Source organism: Chiloscyllium plagiosum, chromosome 7, assembly GCF_004010195.1.
Source record: "Chiloscyllium plagiosum isolate BGI_BamShark_2017 chromosome 7, ASM401019v2, whole genome shotgun sequence".
Taxonomy (NCBI): Eukaryota; Metazoa; Chordata; class Chondrichthyes; order Orectolobiformes; family Hemiscylliidae; genus Chiloscyllium; species Chiloscyllium plagiosum.
Genome location: NC_057716.1, coordinates 9223956 through 9245408, shown reverse-complemented (window position 1 = coordinate 9245408; position 21453 = coordinate 9223956). Strand labels below are relative to the sequence as shown.

The 21453-nt window shown below is 39.5% G+C and overlaps 1 protein-coding gene across 6 annotated transcripts in view; it reads left to right on the top strand.

Annotated features, from left to right (window-relative positions):
* Window positions 1-21453, top strand: part of rab5b (RAB5B, member RAS oncogene family) — a 52388-nt gene that overhangs the window by 17102 nt on the left and 13833 nt on the right. For 2 of the 6 annotated variants that reach the window (XM_043692971.1, XM_043692975.1), the window contains exons 2-5: window positions 3958-4118; window positions 13271-13539; window positions 15215-15366; window positions 18055-18177. In XM_043692971.1, the coding sequence (XP_043548906.1) occupies window positions 13380-13539; window positions 15215-15366; window positions 18055-18177 (435 nt within the window). In that variant the 5' untranslated portion in view covers window positions 3958-4118; window positions 13271-13379. Of the gene's footprint in view, window positions 1-1191; window positions 1310-3907; window positions 4119-13270; window positions 13540-15214; window positions 15367-18054; window positions 18178-21453 lie in introns of those variants that run through there. The other 4 variants (XM_043692973.1, XM_043692974.1, XM_043692970.1 and 1 more) reach the window with 4 other exon arrangements.

Below are 21453 nucleotides of genomic sequence, written 5' to 3'. Positions count from 1 at the left end.
GCTAAATTGTACAATTTTTGAGGGTTCAGAGGATCATAGATGGATTAACCTACAGAAATCTTTGAAGATTTAAGAGCAGGTGCCAATAAAATATTTGCATTAGGAATAGAGTCATCATGTACAAAAGCAAAAAAGGTGCTAAAACATTATAATTGTTTGTTTGGCTTCAGTTGGAGTATTGTGTTCCATTTTAAACTTCACACTTTAAAAAGGATGTCAAGGCCTTGAAGAGGCAAAGGAGATTTACTAGAATGGTGAAATAAAAACCGGGAATATAGGAAATTCTCAGCTGGGACTTGGGGCTTTGACACAATAACTAAAGGGAAGCTACTTTCAGTGACTAAAGGGTGGGTAACCAGATGAAATAAGTTCAGTGTAATTCACAGAGTCCGAAGTGAGGTGGAGGGTTTTTTTTTATATGCAGCATGTTGTTATGATCTTGAATGCTCTGATCAATGATCTGATTGCTACTTACAATTTAATATTAACTTTTATAAAAGAATTGGCAATATACTTGAAAGGGACAATGTTAAGGGACAGTGGGAAGAGCAGAGGACTGGGACTATTGAGTAGCCTCTTTTAAAGATGACTGCATCTGTTTTCACAACCAAATAGAAAATCTCTTAATTTCACCAATAGGAAGTGGGAGGACAAAATGCAGACAGCACTTTGTCTAGAATGTGTAATTTGATACGATCTTCTATAAAGAAATTGAAGTTCTGTGCAGTGTGTGGACGAGTTAGAAAGATATAGCATTAACACAAGCTCTTTCCAAAAACATCAACGCTAATACTGCCATTTGCAGGAATGGTAGACTGGTTTTCATTCTGTGCTGTAAGGTTCCAGGTATGATCCAATTGCACTGTCTGATCTGGTGGGAGAAGATTCAAAACTTTATTGTTTTCACTTACCTCCATGATTCCTATCTTTGCTCCAGGCTGCACCTGTCTAATGTCTGCACTCCTCCAATTCTGATCTTTTATGTATCCTGATTTTTATAAGTGTACCATTCATTTGCTGTGACTTTAACTACTAAGGTTCTAAGTTTCATTTTTTCTTGCTAAGTCTGTCATGTCTCTACCTCAGTTTCCTCCAGAGTGAACACTTTTGAGGGACAGAAAATAAGGGATGCTTCATAGGATGGGAGTGATGAGCCACCTTCATTGACTTATGTGGAGTGAAGGGGGAGGGTATGGTGAATGTGCTGTCCCAATCCCCTTCTGTCTTGCATCCTTATTCTTGGACCAGCTGGATCCCTGTATTGCTGGAGCTTCCTCTCTTGGGAATGCTGGTCTCCTCCATTGGATTGGTGAGCTTCTATGTTTCCCTGCCTGTCTGGCGTTAGATCATAGTTTCTGGAAGCCTATTGGGTAACAGATCCTTACCTTAAGTGCTCCTCTGCCACTTGTGTGAAAAAGAGTTCTGCCGTGCTTATTTTAGCTCCAGTCCAAATCCTGACAGGAATGGATTGACATTGTAGCAGCATATGTATAGTAAACACCAAAGGTTCCAGAAGCACAATTGCACAAGACCTGCAGAAATTCTGGACAACAGCATCTTGGAAGGAAATGCTGTGAATAATAAAAAGCAGGACAATCCATTCCGTCATATCTAACTCTGCAGTCATATCTACCATTCCTGGAAATGGCACTGTTAATGTATAGTTTCTGAAAGTGCTTGTGTTAATGCTGTGCCTTTCCTGAATTTATCTGCCTGCCTAAAATAGAGAGGGTTGATCACTTGCTTTCTTCCTTTAAGACACTCTCAAAACCCACCCCTTTCATTACCCTAATATCTCCTGAAAATACTTAGTTTTGCATTTTGTTTGACATTCCTTGTGGCACCTTGGCAAGTTTCACAACATTTAAAGGTGCTGTATACATGTAATTTGTTAACATCATCAGGCAAAGCTAAACTTAAATCTGGGGGTTGAATGCAGTGCTGCCAGATGTAAGTTAATACAAGTAACCAAGTATCCATACCTCTTATAATGAAAAGCCTTGCATTTATTTAGGGCTTTCAGGTTCTTGAAGTTTTTCAAACTACCATTACCTAATTGATTATTTTAAAATTGTATTTACTATTCTACAAGTATCCCAAACCATCTGCGAGCAGCAACAGCGTATAGCCTATAAACAGCAGTTAGTTTTTATGAGAGGTAAACTGACTGTCTTCATCCTGGCTGTAGCTGGTAACAGAGTTGACTACATCACACCATTCACCTCTGCCATCATCCAATTGAAAATCGCACAGCACCAAGTTATAGTCCAACAGGTTTATTCGGAGCGCTGCTCCTTCCACGAGTAGTTGTGGATTAAGACCATAAGGCACAGAATTTATAGTAAAAGATTACAGTGCGATGCAACTGATTGCTCTTGATTCTTTCACCTTTTAGAATGGGTTGCAGGTTTCAGTTCATTAACATGTAAACCCCAAAACTTTTTTAAGGTCACATTCTCGAGATAACTTAAGGTTTTTTTAAAAAAAGTAACATTTCAGCTTAGACAATGCTTTAAAGGTGTGAGGTTAGAGTCTGTCTGTATCCCAATCTTGAGTCAGACTGGTTCAATTTCAAAAGTGGAATTTATAATATTACATGGAATGACTGCCTGCAGATTGTGCACTTTTTAAGCAAAATAGAATGTATCTGCAAATGTAAACTCACCTCAGAGTTGTGTGTGAATGAGAGAGAGTGTGTGTCAGCATGAGAGTGTGTCATGGAGTATAAGCTGGTGGGGGGAAGGTGTGTATGAGCAAGAGCACACATGTGTATGAGAGAGGGTCTGCATGTGTGTGAGAGAGACCGCTTATATATGAGGGTCTGTGTGTGTGTGTGTGTGAGTGAGTGTATAGTGTAGTGGGGTCACTTGTAGTGTGACATAACCCAAGGTCCAGTTGAGGCCATCCTCACGGGTACTGAACTTGGCTTGCAGCCTTTGTTCAGCTACTCTGCATTGTCGCATGTCCCAAAGTCCGCCTTGCAACACACACAGTGGTTGAGCAGAGGCTGATAGCCAAGTTTGGTACCCATGAGGATGGCCTCATCTGAGACCTTGGGTTTTTTTAATAACTCTTTCTAACAGATGAAAGACTTAAGGGAAATCTAGGTTTGTTCAATATATATCATTTCAATTGCATGACATTGTAATCTTTTGCTATAAGTTGTCTTATGATCCTGCTCCACAGCTACCTGATGAAGGAGCAGCGCTCAGAAAGCTAGTGCTTCCAAATAAACCTGGTGTTGTGTGTTTTTTTTAACTTTGTCCACCCCAGTCCAACACCGGTTCCTCCACATCATGATCATCCAGTTGGTTTGAAAGCTCTAGAATGATTCCAAAGATTCCCAAACCTTGCAAGTGAAAGCTTTTCTCATCACAGTTCTCAATGGTTATCCTGTTTCCTGAGGCTGTGTCTTTGTTGTTCCCCTTGCTCAGGATCATGATCCCAGTGTTTCCCTTGTCTCCCACTTTGAGCCTTGTATTGTTTCTGTGAGATCACCAATCCTTATTTTAAAGTCCAGAGAGTACAGCCTTCAGTGTGCTCAGAAGTTCATCGCAGAATAGCCCTTTGTTTGCAGGAACCAATCTAGTGAACCATTGTTAGAGGAAGGCCAAACTGCATATAGTCATATAGATGTGGTCTCTTCATGCCCTATGTATTTGTAAGTTTCTTACTTTTGAGTCCCAGGCTGAATTTTCCACATTCTATGGTTTGAGAATTGATTATAGAGTTAGTTGTTTGAAAATTATGTCTTGAACATTTTATAAAAGCATGATATGATAATTATACCACTTAATGTTAAAGGATCTTTGTGGAAGTAGTTCCATATTGTTGCTTCACCAGGATTGTGACATCTTGAAGTATTCAGGCAAATCAGCCTAAATTTTGAATTTTACTTTCTACTTAGATTTAGCGTCACTGACCACTCCCATCCCCAATGTATCTTTACCTGCCTAGGATCTAAATAATGAATAGTGAAACCTGACGAGCAAATGGAGAGGCCTTGCTGCCGTATATCAGCTTACTGGAATGTACTGCGTGCCACCATGTGATTCTTCAATAGACGGATTGAATACAGACGCTATCAAACTGAGACTAAGGATATAAACATAGAACAGGTAAATTAATAGTATTAAATATATAAGGGGTGATTGCTATAAATTCTGCTATCTTCCACAGTGCACTATCAAAAATTATTAAAACAATGCACCTTGTATTTCATCGCACATTTTACCCCTTTTATGTGATGAGCCACTCTAATAGCCAAGCCTTTTTGTAAATTACAGGCTATGGATCAACCATTGAGATAAACACCAGTAGAAGTATTGTTCAAAATTCATTCTGGAATTCCCTCCAAAACCCCTCCACTTCTCTAGCTCTTGTTCCTTCTTGAAATTATGCCTTAAAACTTGCCTTTCGTCCTAGCTTTTGGTTACCAAGTATCTCCTTATGGGGATTAGTCTCAAATGTTATAACTTTACTGTGAAGTGCCTTGGAACGTTTCTTCTACTAATAAAACCAAGCTGCTTTGAAGGTGCATTTAAATAAAATTTGTTCACAAAATCTGTACTTTCCTTCAATAAATGAGCACCATTCTTTGTCAAATACTGTAACCTTCGAACAGTATGTTGTCTGTAACTTGTATCCGAATGAGCATGCTCAAACTAACGTTATTTCAGTAGACCCAATCAGATTTCTTGATAAATATACCCCTGTCGATACCAATTCACGTACCTGTATAAGTTCACTTTCTAGATGTAGCAGTATTGCGTTCAGGATTTTTAGAACTATGAAATTTCTGTATTTGAAATGGCCAGACTGAATTGTAAATACTCTTCATTTTGAGTAAATAGAAAGAAGTATACACAAATTAAAGCTGGAAATAACTGAATCTTTGACCTGTATATGTATTTTAACAAGTACTAAGCAATAGTATCAACCTAATGCAGGCAAAAATATTTCTCAAACTCTCAGCCTGGTGTACATCTATAACCCCATAAATCAGAATAAGAACTGATGTGATAATGGCTGAACTCTCAGATACTCCAGAAAGAACATTGAAAGTAGCACTACTGATTTGTTGATGCAAGTCTGGAGCTCTATCAAATTGGGAAGATGGAAGAGGCTAGCCAATTGGTAAGGTAGTAATAACATGGAGGCCCAGGTGAATGCTTTGGGGCCATGGGTTCAAATCCTGCCAAGGTAACTGGTAAAATTTATTGGGGTGGCTGCTCAGTGGTTAGCTGTCTCACAGCGCCAAGGACCGGGGTTTAATTCAAGTTTTGGGTGACTGTGAAGTTTGCATGTTTGTGAGCGTAAGAGGTACAGTTAGTAACTTTGCAGATTACACCAAAATCGGAGGTGTAGTGGACAGGAAGAAGGTTACCTCAGGTTACAACGAGATTTCGATCAGATGGGTCAATGGACTGAGAAGTGGTAGATGGAGTTTAATTTAGATAAATGTGAGGTGCTGGATTTTGTGAAAGTGAATCTTAGCAGGACTTATACACAAAATGGTAAGGTCCTAGGGAGTGTTGCTGAACAAAAAGACCTTGGAGTGCAGATTCATAGCTCCTTGAAAGTGGAGTCGCAGGTAGATAGGATAGTGAAGGTGGTGTTTGGTATGCTTTCGTTTATTGGTCATAATATTGAGTACAGGAGTTGGGAGATCGTGTTGCGGCTGTACAGGGCATTGGTTTAGCCACTGCTGGAATATTGCGTGCAATTCTGGTCTCCTTCCTGTTGGGAAGATGTTGTGAAACGTGAACGGGTTCAGAAAAGATGTACAAAGATGTTGCCATGGTTGGAGGATTTGAGCTATAGGGAGCTATCCTATAGGGAGAGGTTGAATAGGCTGGGGCTGTTTTCCCTGGAGCGTCGGAGGCTGAGGGGTGACCTTATGATTTTATAAACCTCTATGAGGGGCATGGATAAGATAAATAGACAATGCCTTTTTTCTGGGGTGGGGGAAACCAGAACTAGAGTGTAGGTTTAGAATGAGAGGGGAAAGATATAAAAGAGACCGAAGGGACAAGTTTTTCACGTAGAGGGTGGTACATGTATGGAATGAGCTGCCAGAGGAATTGGTGGAGGCTGGTACAACCGCAACATTTAAAAGGCATCTGGATGGGTATATGAATAGCAAGGGTTTGGAGGGATATAGTTTGGGTGCTGGCAGGTGGGACTTGATTGGGTTGGGATATCTGGTCGGCGTGGACGAGTTGGACTAAAGGGTCTGGTTCCGTGCTGTACATCTGTGACTCTGTTCTCCCTGCGTTTGCATGTGTTTCTGCCGGGTGCTCTGGTTTCCTCCCACTGTCTAACGATATGCAGATTAGGTGGAATGGCTGTGCTAAATTACCCTGTGAGGAGAAAATGAGGGCTGGAGATCAGAGCTGGAAATGTGTTGCTGGAAAAGCGCAGCAGGTCAGGCAGTATCCAGGGAACAGGAGAATGACGTTTCCTGAAGAAGGGCTTATGCCCGAAACGTCGATTCTCCTGTTCCTTGGATGCTGCCTGACCTGCGCTTTTCCAGCAACACATTTCCAGCTCTAAATTACCCTGTATTGACTAGGCATGTGCAGGCTAGGTGGTTAGCCATGGTAATGTGGGAATAAACTAGTGATCTGGGTCTGGGTGGGATGCTGTTTGGTGCAGACTTGATGCACTAAATGGCCTCTCTCTGCACTGTAGGAATTCTGTGATATCTGCTATATAAAGTATGAATGTCAGGTACACAATGACAACAGGAGAAAATTTATCCATATGATTGAAGGATTAAGCAATACTATTTGTAGTTCTAGCATTGAATTAATAACAAATAATTTCTTAAAGTTTGCCCATATTTTTCATCTCTCAACTATGATATTTTTTTTGAGAAGTGGAACAGATGGGACTTGATCCAGATCTTCTGGCCATGAGATAAGAATGCTACCATTGTGCCACAAGACTCTATCAGTACCATCTATCCATATAGCATTTGAGGTTCTGCTGGAGAATTATTTGGATGAAGGGGGGATTATGATTAAATTTGTTTAATTCCTTGTTACCTGTAAACTTAACTCATTCAATGTTCCTCTTCTCCCAGTCTTCATGAATTCAAATTAAATTGGAAATCTGCTCCTATTGTTGTTACTTTCTCTAGGTACTGCTCAACGATCATATCAATACTGTTTGAACCTAGAATTCCCTCCCTAAAGCTCATTTCCTCTTTCTCATTGAATCTGCTCAGTATGTATCTCTCTCAACAATTTTTAAATAAGCTACCCTAAAATCAGCTTATCTGGTTTGGAGTTGACTTTTATCTGATAAAGCTGTTCAGAATGTTTTATTGTGACAAATGCTGAATTTACCCCGAATCTCCCTTGTTTCCAATCCTGAACAGAATTTTGATTAGGTATTATATCTTTAACCTGCCTGTCTGCAACTGTCCTTAGTGGCGTTGGTTAGGTGGAATCATTTAAAGCCACTGTAATAGTATTATTTTGCATTCTTTTAAGAGTTATAAGTTACAATAGTGTTTGTGAAGTGGAAGCATCTATTTGATCAGTGCTGAGGGATTAGAAACCCCAGCTGGATTGCTGAGTTAACAGAATCAACTCGTGATTAGTTTGATCATGTGTGCATTCTAAATATTTATTTCAATTTTCCCATGAAAAGCTATTTTAAAGGAAGTAGGATTGCAAGCTTCGAATGAGATGTGTCTACAGTATAAATGGCCCTTTTAATTATGTTACTTCCATAAGTAATAACTGTGTAAGCATTTAACAGTGCTGGTACTCCTCTTAAAAGTAAAATTATAATCCGATCTGTGTTTTTCTTTGGAAGCCAGAAACTATCTTACAGTCTTCTCAGTGGCAAAAACCAGTGCAGGAATCTGGTACATTTGCAACATTTTAAGAGGCATTTGGATGGGTATAGGAAGGGTTTGGACGGATATGGGGTGGGTGGTGGCAGGTGGGACTAGATTGGGTGGGGATATCTGGTCGGCATGGACGGGTTGGACCGAAGGGCCTGTTTCCATGCTGTACATCTCTGACTCTATGGCTCTGATTACTTAAGAGAGTGAGAACATTTTGAAGAGAGGGTCGATGTAGCATGCATTAATTCTTTGAAAAAAGAACTAGCGTCCATAATGTTTCAATCATTGAACTTGCAGTTTATTTTCTACAGCTTGCAGCTACCCATGAATGTTGAAATAATCTATATATAAATGTAGAACAGGAGCATTTGATATGTTTTGTTTGCTGTGGGATTTGTGTATTTAATTTCTCCCCCTCTCTAAAGTTTTGGTCGAAGACTCTGTCAGCATACCGGATGCTTGCTAAATGTTAACAGGAAGTTATAGAATATAATGTGCATTTTTTTTGCAAAATACGTTACGTAAGTGTTAATGTCAGATCTGCTTGGGCACAAATGAAAATATGAGAAGCTCACTGGAGTTTAGTTCTTTTTATGCAACTGTCAAATTTTTAAATATGGAGAGTTTTTTTTTCTTGTTCACCAAGGCATTAGCTGAGATGATGAACAAGTCATTCTCATCATCTTCATAACCTTTAGCAATGCTGCCATTTAGCCATCCAAAGAGTCGAAAGTGAAACTTAGTCTTTTGATCTTTTGGGGTAAGGACATGAGAGAAGGTGCCCAGGCCCTAAAATTATTGAACTCTTTAGAGTCCAGGAGGCTGCAGGGTCCCCAAGTGGAAAATAAGATGCTATTCTTCTGGTTTGCACTGAGCTTCGCTGGAATACTGTAGTGAGCCTGAGACAGATGTTGGCTAGAAATGAAGTGAGTGGTATTTTGAAGTTGCAAGCAGCAGGAAGCTCAGGGTTATGTTTTGTGGAGAAAACGTAGGTGTTCTGCAAAGTGGTCCCAGTCTGCATTTTGTCTCCCACATGTAGAGCTGACCACATTTTATGAGCTGCAAATACATTTAGAATAGGTTGAATGAAGTGCAGGAAAATTGCCACTTCACCTGGAATGTGTGTCTGGAGCCTTGGATAGGGAGGAGGTAAACAAGTAGGTGTTAAACTTGTGCAATTGCAAAGGAAGGTGCCAAGTGGGTCATGGGGGTGTTGGGAATGGAGGAGGAGTGGACTAAGGTGTCATGGAGGGAATGTCCCCTGCAGAATGCTGAGAAGGAAGGGGAAGGGAATGTGCGGCTGGAGGTGGGGAAATGGTGGCTAATGATCCTTTGAATGTGGATGCAGGCGGGGTTGTAAGTGAGGACCAGGGGACCCTATCAGTGTTATGGGAAGGAAACGAATTGATGAGGGCAGATGTGCGGGAGTATGTCAGACACAGCTTGGAGACCTTGTTAACCGCAGTGGTGGGGAATCTTCTGTTGAAGAAAATGGTGGACGTTTTGGGGGCCCACTTGTAGAAGTTGAAATTATTGGAAGAGATGTGCTGAAGACTGAGAAATTGGGAGATTGGAATAGAGTCCTTACAGGAAGATGTATAGTCCAGATAACTGTGGAGTTGGGTTTGTAGTGGATATTAGTGTCACCCTATGCCCAGAAACGGAAGCAGTGATGCTGAGAAAGAGAGGAGCCAGGTTGAAGGTGAGGACAGGGTAGAAATTGAAAGTGAAATTGATGAACTTTTCCAATTCCAGACAAGAGGGAAGCAGCACCAACAATGATATTGATATACCAGAGAAAGCATTGTGGCGAGGGGTATGTGTAGGACTGGAATAAGGAATGTTCCACATAGCTCACAAAGAGACAGGCATAACCGGGGCCCATGCCAGTAGCCATAACTACACCTTTGACCTGAAGAAAGTGAGTAGTTAAAGAAGTTGCTCAATGTGAAGATGAGCTTGGCCAGGCAGAGGAGGGTGTTGGTGGGTGGGGACAGTTTAGCCTCTCTTTCCAGGAAGAGAGTCTTGAGAGCATCATGTATTATGGTGCGTATTATGGTGAAGAGTAGGTGGCTGGATACCCTCGAACTGGAAAATTTGAAACCTATGTAAAACATCAGAAGAATTGCAGATGTAATGGGAAGGGACTGGACAAGGCGAGAATGTAGGCGTTAGTATGTCAGACAACAACATCACCACCTTTGTCTGCAGCTATGATTACAAAGTCAGGGTTGGATCTGAGAGCATAGATACAGTGAGTTCAGAGGGAGATATGTTTGAATGGGTGATGGGGGGGGAGAGGGGGGAGTGCACAGGAATTAAGATGACATCTTAAGGATATGCTGGCCACCAATATCCAGTACACTGTACTTGGCTTGCTCTTGTTGTTGACCATAATGTTCACATGTTTAATTTTTATAAAGTCAAATAGTTTGACTGGTGAAATCAGCCCCTTTATCAGTACTTAAGGAAGTACATGTGATTTTAAACGTGAGGTGGGTTTTTGTTTCCCTTTATTCATTCACGGGATGAGGGTGTTGCTGGGTAAGCAGCATTTATTGCCCTTCCCTATTTGCCCAGATGCCAGTTAAGAGTCACTCACATTGCTGTGGATGCACAGTCACATGTAGGCCCAGATGAGGTAAGGATGGCACTTCCCTTCCCTAAAGGACATTAGTGAACCAGGTGGGTTTTTCCAGCAGTTGACAATGGATTAATGGTCATCAATAGATTCTTGATTCCAGTTTTTTTTAAAAATTGAATTCAAATTCCACCAAATGCTTGGTTAGATTCAAGCCCAGCTCCCCAGAACATTAACTGAGTTTCTGGACTAATAGCCTAGTGGCATTATTGCTGGACTATCACCTCCGCATGTGGAGATGGAAAACAAAGTAAAATTGATATTATTGTGAGAATTCCATTTGACAGTGCAGTACCACTGAACGTTATTAGACAAATCAGCAATTTGAAATAGTCTTTATGAATTAATATTTAAATATAAAATTTCTTTCTTTTACAAGGTGTATAATGACTGAACAGTATAGAGACAATAACAAAATTAGAATTGAATAGAACATATCTATGGTGTTATTTTGTTGAACAGTTGTTTTAGCAAATGTTATTATACAAACATAAATTAGATTCATCCCAGAAGTACTTTATCCTGATATGTGCTGTACATGGAAAATTGTGATTTTTCTGCCATGGGGTGTATGGTTGATGGTTGGCAGGAAATTATTTCAAAAACTAAATGTGTAGCAGTTGGAGGTGGTTCATTGCAGTTTGTGCAATCTGTCTGGTTTTGAGGATCATATGCACTGCTTAGCAATAACCTGCTCATTGATGCTCAGTTTGGATTCCACAAGGCCCCCTCAGCTCCTGACCTCATTTCAGCCTTTGTTTGAATATGGGCAAACTTACTGAACCGAGAGGTGTGGTGAGTGTGACTATCCTGCTGTTGACATCAGGGCCACACTTGATAGAGTGTGGCATCAAGGAGTCCTTTCAAAACTGGAATCAGTGGAAATCAAGAGGAAAGTCATCTGCTGGCTGGAGTCATACCTGCCGCGTAGGAAGATGGTTGTGGCTGTTCAAGGTCAGTCATCTTAGCTCTAGGTCATCTCTGCAGGATTTCCTCACGATAGTGACCGAGGCCCAACCATCTTTAGCTGCTTCATCAATGATCTTCCTTGCCTCAAAGTGGGGATGTTCATCAATAGTTGCACATTGTTCAATACCATTCATGAAAAGTCAGATACTGAAGCAGTCCATTTCCAAGTGCAGTAAGACTTGGACAATATCCAGGCTTGGGCTGGAAAGTGGCAAGTAACATGTGCTGCACAAATGCCAGGCAACGGCCATCTCCCATAAAATCCAACCTAGCCATCACTCCTTGACATTCAATGGCATTATCATCACTGAATCCCCCACTATCAACATTCTGGAGTTGATCATTAACTAGAGACTGAACTGAACTAGCCATATAAATACAGAGGAACGTCGATTATCCAGCTAGATTGCAAGGTCTTGATGCTCAGCTAAACTGTTATCTAGCATTCAATTAATTGAATGAAATGCTCCCTGCCCATATCTTTCGGATAATCGAGGTTTGTCTGTACGGTGGTTACAAGAGCAGGTCAAAGGCTAGGAAAACTCACCTCTTAACTCCCTCAAATCCTGTCTGCTGTCTACAAGGCACAAGTCAGGAGTATGATGGAATACTCCACACTTGCCTGAATAAGTCCAGCTCCAACAACACTCAGAAAGCTTGACAACATCCAGGACCAAGCAACTGCTTGATTAGCACCATATCTGCAAACATTCACTCTCTACCTCTGAAACTCAGTAGCAGCAATGTGTACTATCGACAAGATGCACTGCAGAAGTGCCTTAGATAATATCTTCCAAACTCACCACCACTACCATCTAGAAAGATCAAGGCTGCAGATAGTTGGGAGCATCATTCACCTTCAAGTTCTCCTTCAGCTACTCATTATCCTGACTTGAAAATATATCACTTTCATTTGGTGTCTCTGTGTTAAAATCCTGGAATTCCTTCCCCAATGGCATTGTGGGTATATCTACAGCACATGGACTGCAGCAGTTCAGGAAGGCTGCACACCACAACGTCCCACGAGAGAATTAAAAAAACAACTCCCTTAACTTTGACAATTAACAGTTCAAATATAGCAGAGATCATATTTGTAATTTTTATTCTCAACACCACCTTGGACTGGATATATCAATGTTGAATAAGTCCATCTACTGATTTGATTTCAAACAAAAATCCGATTACTTCTAAATGAAATCGTGAACATTGTTTGCTTGTGTAATTATTTTTGTGTGTTTCTAGATTGCTTGGTAAACTAGATTAAGATATAACTTGTTTTTTGACATTCATGTAGCTGTTATATTTGGATTCAGTTCGGCTACTGTATTCATTAGCTCTTGTTAAACTTAGTGAAAGTTACACAATGAACCAGGTGATTGGGTGACTTTAGTTTAAGGGAAACTAAATGTTTTATTGCAAAACTATTGTTAACAATCGCATAATGTGTTTTGCTAATTTGTAAAATAATTCTAGAAGGGACCTGTTACGTCATAGGTTTCATTTAAGTTGAAGGTATAGCTCTGTACAATGCAAGTTCATTTTATCTCACACCAGTGTTATGAAGTTAGTACAAATCCATAGTCCGAGCCAAACTTGTTTCTGGATTTCCAGTACAGCTTTCATTTGTGAAGTCAAAGTATCTTGTGCTATTGCTACAATTATGCTGTTATTACAGCCTAGAGAAGTGGCATTTCAGTAATGCATTTTATTCTGAATGAACGTTATCTACATCAATGTTAAATTGGTTTCAGGAAAAAGCCTACATGCTTCAACCTTATCTTGAGTCTTTATTTTTACAGTTTCGAAGTGGTTACTCAACGGCAAGATTATAAAGATCACCTCTTCCATGGTTGTGCAATTTGAAATATCGTTGCAACTAAAATACTGAACTTACTAACTGAAAGAATCATGGCAAGCAGAGGAGCTTCTAGACCAAATGGTCCTGGCCAGACAAAGATCTGTCAATTCAAGCTGGTTCTATTAGGAGATATGGCGGTGGGGAAATCAAGTTTAGTCCTGCGTTTTGTCAAAGGCCAGTTTGATGAATTCCAAGAGACAACAATTGGTGGTAAGTGTTTATTTTAAATTGTGCAGCATTTGGCATTTTTTAATTACAACTTTGTCTTTGCAAAGGATGTTACATTCTAACCAAATCTGAGGTAGGGTGAATCAGACAAGAAAGTCTTAAACTGCGCTTCTCCTTCTAAAGATCAAGAAGATAGACTCGCGTCTAAGAATATGAATAGATTGACAAGTGCAACATTTGTGGTCTAACACAGAAATACAACTTTAATGTTTTAGATCAAAGTGTTAATCTTTTTGGGAATTTTGATAAAGGTTTGTTAATGTTTATATCTAACTTAAAAGCATAAAAATGCATGAAAAAGTTGTCTTGCCCATGAAGCTTAGCCTATCTGGATATGATGCACCAATGTTTATCAACCCCTCTAATGCCATTCTTAAATTCCCATGGTCAATTTCAATAGTGTAGCATGAGCAAAGATTGCCACCGTTGAAGGCTGTGATCCATCAATCCGATTTTGCATTTCAGGGGTTGTTTACTTTCACAATGTATGCATTTTGACTTCAAATAAATCAGATAATAGTGATTTAGGTTACTCCAAGAGTTTTCTTTTAATTTGCTGATATTTTAAAGCTGAGAGTCTGAGAAGGGTAAGGATCAGTTATTGGCGGTTGTTTAAGATGCTGGATTTGTGGTTACATTTTGCTGATTGCCAGTGGATGAGTAACTGACTTGATGAAAACACAGTATTTTTGTGAAGAACTCTGTCTGCTAAAGATGTTGAGGTTTAGTAATAAGATGTCCTCTCTCCACAAAGATATATTTGACAAATATTTTAACCAATCAAATAGTTATGTGCTTTTTGGTACAAAATTACAGAATTCCCTGGAAGGCAGGGGACGGGGTGGGGGGAGGAGATTATTCTATTTTCAGAGAAGGAAGTGATTAAAGAATTGATAAAGGCAGTGGTGTGGTGATTTGGAATGATGGAGGGAAACTGCTTGAATATTGCAACAGATTTTTTTTTTAATCCTTAGTCTGTTCTGATATAACACAATAGTTCTGTTCCTGTGTGATCCCGTGTTACAACAGAATCGCATAATAGCAGCACCATTTAAATGAATGGAACTGAAATCATGTTATAGACAATACAGGTGAGGAAAAGTTCACGTTCTGCAAATACAGAATTGAGGAATAAGTGACAGAGTAGGTTAGAAAATCCTTGAACTCTTAGGAGATTGTGTTGCCACTGGGATGAATCATCAAAGTCGTAGTACCAAAAACAGAAGTTGCTGGAAAAGGTCTGCAGGTCTGGTAGCATCTGTATGAAGAGAAATCAGAGTTAATGAATTGGGTCTGGTGACCCTTCCCCGAAACTTTAACTCTGATTTTCTCTTCACAGATGTTGCCAGACCTGTTGAGCTTTTCCAGCAGCCTCTGTTTTTGTTTCTAACTTACAGCATTTGCAGTTATCTTGGTTTTTAATCAGTATTTTAGTGTTACACTACAGCATTGCATTGTGCTGCAATATTTTTATTTCAGGATGATAGTTGATCATACAGAATTGATCCAGAACTCCTGCAAGTTGCACTGTTTTGTAGGATGTAGCTTTGCATCTGCAGCCTGACATGAAGAGGATCGAAAACATTTTTGAGAGGGGTAAACAAGCTCTGTCATTTGACTGCATAGAATTAATCAACTTTTCATTTTTATCTTGCAGCTGCTTTTCTTGCTCAGTCAGTCTGTCTGGATGACACAACAGTGAAATTTGAGATTTGGGATACTGCTGGTCAGGAACGTTACCACAGTTTAGCACCAATGTATTACAGGGGGGCTCAAGCTGCCATAGTGGTTTTTGATATCACAAAACAGGTAACAGTACAATTGAAATTTAATCCCTATTATTTGTTGGAAGGAATAAAGCTTTTTTGAAGTTTTAAAGCTGTCAGAGTTTCAGCAAAGGTGTTCAATACCTACAAATAAGGTAAGAGTTTCTATTTGTGTGTAAAGCTATCCCTATATAAGCTGAGTTTGGGCTTTGTCCTGTAACGCTAGTCATAAAGTCGTAGAGTCATTCAACATGGAAGCAGATCCTCTGGTCCAAACAGTCCATGCTGACCAAAATCTCAAACTAGACTAATCCCACCTGCCTGCTTCTGGCCCATATCCCACCGAACCTTCCTATTCATGTATCCATCCAAGTGTCTTTTAAACATTGTAATTGTACTTGTATCCATTACTTCCTGAGGAAATTCATTCCACATGCGAACTACCCTCTGTAAGAAAAAAAAATTGCCCCATGTCGTCTTCAAATCTCTCCTCTCTCATCTTGAAATTCCCCATCCTAGGGAAAAGTCAACCGCCATTAACACCAAAATTGGTGGCATCTGCAAACTTACGAATCATGCCTTCTCTATTCTCATCCAAATCGTTTATATAAATGACAAATAAAAGAGGACCCAGAACCAATCCCTGTGGAACACTGCTGGTTGCAGGCCTCCAGTCCGAAAGGCAACCCTCCACTATTACTCTATCTCCTGCTGTTAAGCCAATATTGTATCCAATTGGCAATCCCATATGACCTAACTTTGCTAATTAGTCTACCATGTGGAATCTTGTCAGAGGCTTTACTAAAATCCAAATAAACAACATCTACTGTTCTGCCATCATCAACTTTCTTTTTGGTAACTTCCTCAAAAAAACTCAGTCAAGTTTGTGAGACATGATTTTTCTCACGCAAAACCATGCTGATTATCCCTAATTAATGTTTGCCCTTCTAAATGTCCATAAATCAGAAAAGACCCTGAAAACTGGTAAGTACATTGGAATGGAATTATAGATTAAGAATTGGGTTCACCATTTCAAGATAGCTGTTTACCAGATTAATTTTGGATTATTAAATTCAGTTTAAGTATCTGTGTTGTTTCAGAAGCTTTAAATGGCCAAATCAAAATGATGCTAAGAACCAAAGTGTATTGTAAACATACTAAAGGTAGCTTTATAAAGGGGTTTTATGTTGCATTGAAAGTTTGAAGGTCTATTGGATTTGCTCTTAAAGGAGCCACTGTTGGTATCTCATATCTTGATAGTTAGATGGTAAATGATGAATCTCAATAAACCAATGTGACGTATGTTGATGCATTGAGACGAGTTACACTTTGTAAAATTATGTAGGTCATAACCATACATATTGATTGAACATACTGGGCTTTGCATTTTTCTGTACAGGGACATTTTTTTATTTAAAAATTTCTTTTCCCACTCGCACCAAAGTTATGGTGGTAAATTATGGAACTCATTACTGCAGAATGCTGTGGAGGCTAAGTCATTGAGTGTCTTTAAGACTGAGATAGGTTCCTGTTTAGTGAGGGCATCAAGGATTGCAGGAAGAAGGCAGGAGAATGAAGTAGAGAAATATATCAACTATGATCGAATGGTGGAACAGGTTTGATCAACCAAATGGCCTAATTCTGCTATATCTTATGGTCTGAGGTTACTGACTTAGTCACAAATGACTCTCCAACAACCTCAGCTATTCAGGCTTGATCCAAATAGGCATTATTCATTTTATTAAATAAGTGAAATGCTAATATCCTAGTGGAGGATATCCCAACCAGACCAAGCCATCACCTAACTGCATAACTTAAATGTTAATTTTCTAACATGAATAACACTGAATGAAAGGGAAAGTCTGGCTAATATAGCTTTATTTTCCGTTTCCTCTTTCAAATGAAACGGATATCGGTTATATAGCAATCTAACTAAGATCTGCTAATTCATCACAAATCAAGTTTGGGATTTCGTAGGCCATAATGGCTTTGTAACCCATTAGGTGACACCTTTAACATCAAGTTTTGATGAAAGCTGAATGGGAATTTTTCCAAACACAGGAAATTGATTTGTATCAGCTGAAGATCTGTTCTGTGTTGCAATCCTAACATTGTTGACCCTGCTAAACAATAGAAATCAGGTGGTCTTGCAACTTTTAGTAAAGCTAGAGATTATGTCCAAAAACTGTTTTAAATTGTGAATGCTAAAATGCGGTAACAATTTGATTAAGAGTAGATTAAATCTGAGGAATTTCATCTTGCAGGTTAAAGGGGTAGCTGTTTAAAATAGTTTTGGTATATTTTGTTTTAGAGTAGAACTTTTATCGGTATGCATTAGTTGAAAATATATTGATTTGACGTGTTAACCAATGTGTTGTTTTGTATATTTGAGTAAAGTTTCAAAATAAGGGACAATTTATGATAATTATAGTAAAATGCCTGGTATCCAGTACACCTTACCCAGAATTCTCATGCAACTGGCAATGGACGGGAGTTAGGTTTCCTTGTTCTGGGAACTGAACATTTAGTGGTCTCTTTCCTATTGATCATCCACTGCTGATGGTATTTATGAGTAGCGCCCTGGCTGCAACTGTCACATTCATGTTATAGCAGACCCCCATTCCCCGTGTTTACCAGATATTGCTACATTGTACTAGATTTACTATACTGTGTTTGAGATTTTTAAAAATTAAATTGCATTTATACATTTGCTTTTCTGTTGTTTTTCCAGGAAACATTTGATCGAGCAAAAGCATGGGTAAAAGAATTGCAGAGACAGGCCAGTCCTAATATAGTGATAGCCTTGGCTGGCAACAAAGCTGACCTAGCAGATAAACGAATGGTGGAGTATGAGGTAATGATCAATAACTGTTTACATTTATAAAGCACTCATTACAGAGGAGGTCTCAGATCCTATATAGGATAGAAAAGGATACAGTACTATACATTTATTTTAACCCCACCCAAGTCGACATTCACTTTTTTCAACCTCACTAGTCTTGATTTTTTTTGCCTTTACAATTTGCTTCATGCTGTCATGTTGTTGACATACTAAAATAACCTGATGAGTTGACAAGCAACCTTTGTTTCCACCAAACTATCTTCTATTTGAAACATCCCACGTGTTTTGACATCTTTGGTATTTAATGTGTTAAATTTAAAAAAAACAAGCTGCTGTTGGCTTCTGTCCCTCCAAATTTGTATTGTCCCTTTCGTCAAAACAAAATTTAAGAATATTTGTTTTCAGTAAAACTGTAGATATATGTACATTGAGGTTCATGGATGAATGTCTTCAATTAGTAATGTATGGGCCTAAAGATATCAACATAAATTGCTAGTACTTTACTGTGTCAGAGATGTGAAAGGTTTTAGGTTAGTGGGTTATCCACACAAGCATTTGGGGAAGCCAAGAAATCTGGACAGGAACAATAGGTGTGTGGGATTTTTAGCAAGAGGGTGTGAACTTCACAGATATAGATAAAAGGTGGAAGACAGGAGGTTGGCAAGGAGAACATTCAGTTTGTCAATTATGATCAACTATGTTTTATCATCACTATTTTGAATACATTTCCGCTAAAGCAGCTGAGGATTTGGAGAGTGTTAAGGATTTATCAGAGTGCTTAAGCCCCTGTTGTCTCCTTAAATAGTATAATTTGTTGTTTTAGTTTTGCTTGAGTAAAATGGCATCAAAAACAAATACAGGCATACAGTATTTCTAAAAAGATGAAAGATTGCAAATGGTTGTTGTCCAAAGGAACCTGTTTCAGCAACTTGTAAACAAGTACTTGTAAAGCTAATGTGCAAGTGCAACAAGCAGTTTGAAAGGCAAATGGTATATTGGCCTTTTATTGCAAAAGTTTTGAACGCAGGAGTAAAGAATTGTTGCTGCAGTTGAATGAACTTTGAGACTGTTTACCTCTTGGACATATACTTCGTAGAGGTGTGCAGTGTTATGGTTCCTGACATGGTGGACTTAGTGTGTATGGAGAGAATGAGGAGTCTAGACCTGGCTCCTCTGGCATTCAAAGAATGAAAAGGGACCTTGTTGAGACATACAAATCCTTACAGGGCTCAACAAGGTGGTTTCAGGAACAATGTTTCTCCTGACTGGAATGGGCTTGACAATCTTAGAGTAAAAGGTATGCTTTTTAGGGTTATAATGAGAAGGATTTTCTTCACTCGGTGGCGATTGTTTGTTCTCTTTCAGAACTCTGAGGAGGGATAGTCAACAAACACGTTCAAGACAGAAATGGATATATCTCTGGTTAGTAATGAAATCGAAGGATTTGGGGAGAGTTTTTTGGGTGAGGCCAGCATGGATTGCCCTAATTACCTTTTGAGAATTTGTCTGTGAACTGCTTTCTTAAAACATAACTGTCCTAGGGAAGTGGGATGTGAAGGAGGGAATCTACGAAATTGACCCAGTGACATTGAAGAAATGGCGATAAAGTTCCAATCTAGGATGATTTGTCGCTTGGATGAGGGTTTGCAAGTGGTGGTGTCCCAAATATCTAATCTCTTTGTAGGTGGTCATGGTCACTGGTTTGGAAGGTGTTGTGTAAGGAGCTTTGAGTTCTTGCAATGCATCTTAAAGATGATACACATTGCTGTCACTGTGTGTCAAATAGTGGATGTTGAAAGTGTTAGATGGTGGTACCAGTTGAGCAGGCTGCTTTGTTCTGGATGGTGTCAGACTGTTTGAATGGTTTTGGAAATGCAGTCATCCATTCAAGTGGAGATGGTTCCAGAACATGTGACTTTTGGCTTGTGCCTTGTGGATGGTCCAGAAATTTTGAAATATTTGCCTCAATTTCCAAACCTCAAACCTGCTTCTGTAGCCACTGTTTATATGGCCTGCCCAGTTCAGTTTCTGGCCAATGTTAATCATAAGAATATTTAAGAGAGTAGGGGATTCAGTGATTGTAATGACATTGAATGTGAAGAGTCAGTGTTTGGAATCTCTTTTATTGGGGATGGTATTGTCTGGCATTTAAGTGGCAAGTAACATTTGCGCAACTGGTCAATCCAAATCTGGATATTGTCCAGGTTTTTCTGCACTTGGTCTCTGACTACTTCATAGTTGAGGAAACATGAATGGTGAGAAGCATTGTACAATCAGCAACAAACAGCCTCATCCCAGTGGATAGAATATCATTGATGAAGCAAAAGATATTTTGGGCCTAGGACATTATCTTGGGAACCCCTGCAGTGCTGTTCTGAGGCCGAGATGATTGACCATTGACAGCCCAGCCATCTTTCTTTGTGCTATCTATGTATCCAATCAGTGGAGAGTTTTTTCCCCCATTTCAATTGACTCTAGTTTTATTGAGGCTCCTTGATGCTGTATTCAATCAAATGCTGTCTCATGTCAAGGGCTGTAACCTTAACTTCACTACAACAAAATAACACCCAGGCAGAAGGTAAGCTTATCTATTAATGGCATTTCAGGTCAAAGGGCCAACTAGTCTTCTCTTGCGTCTGTTTCCTATTATTTGACATCCGGCAAATGTATTGACTCATTTTTGCAATTTAATAAATTCTATTATTGCTGAGTAGTTCAGTTCAAACTACATGTAAAAGAATCATGTAAAGCAAAATGTTTCCACGTGACCAGAACCTGTCTTTTGGAGCTCTTCTTCCTTGAAGGATTCTGATCAGGAGATTGACTGCCCATGGGCTGCAATATTGCTGAAATCTTTCTTCATTACACTGATGGGAGACTTCTTTTAATTCATGTAATATAATTAACTTAATGGAGTTCTCTAGAAATCAGAAGGCAGTTCTCCCGGATAGTAGGTTCATTAAAGGTACACTATCAGGCTTTTGATGTTTTATAGAACATAGAAAAATACAGCGCAGTACAGGCCCTTTGGCCCTCGATGTTGCGCCGATCCAAGCCCACCTAACCTACACTAGCCCACTATCCTCCATATCCCTTTCCAATGCCCGCTTAAATGCCCATAAAGAGGGAGAGTCCACCACTGCTACTGGCAGGGCATTCCATGAACTCACGACTCGCTGAGTAAAGAATCTACCCCTAACATCTGTCCTATACCTACCACCCCTTAATTTAAAGCTATGCCCCCTCGTAATAGCTGACTCCATACGTGGAAAAAGGTTCTCACGGTCA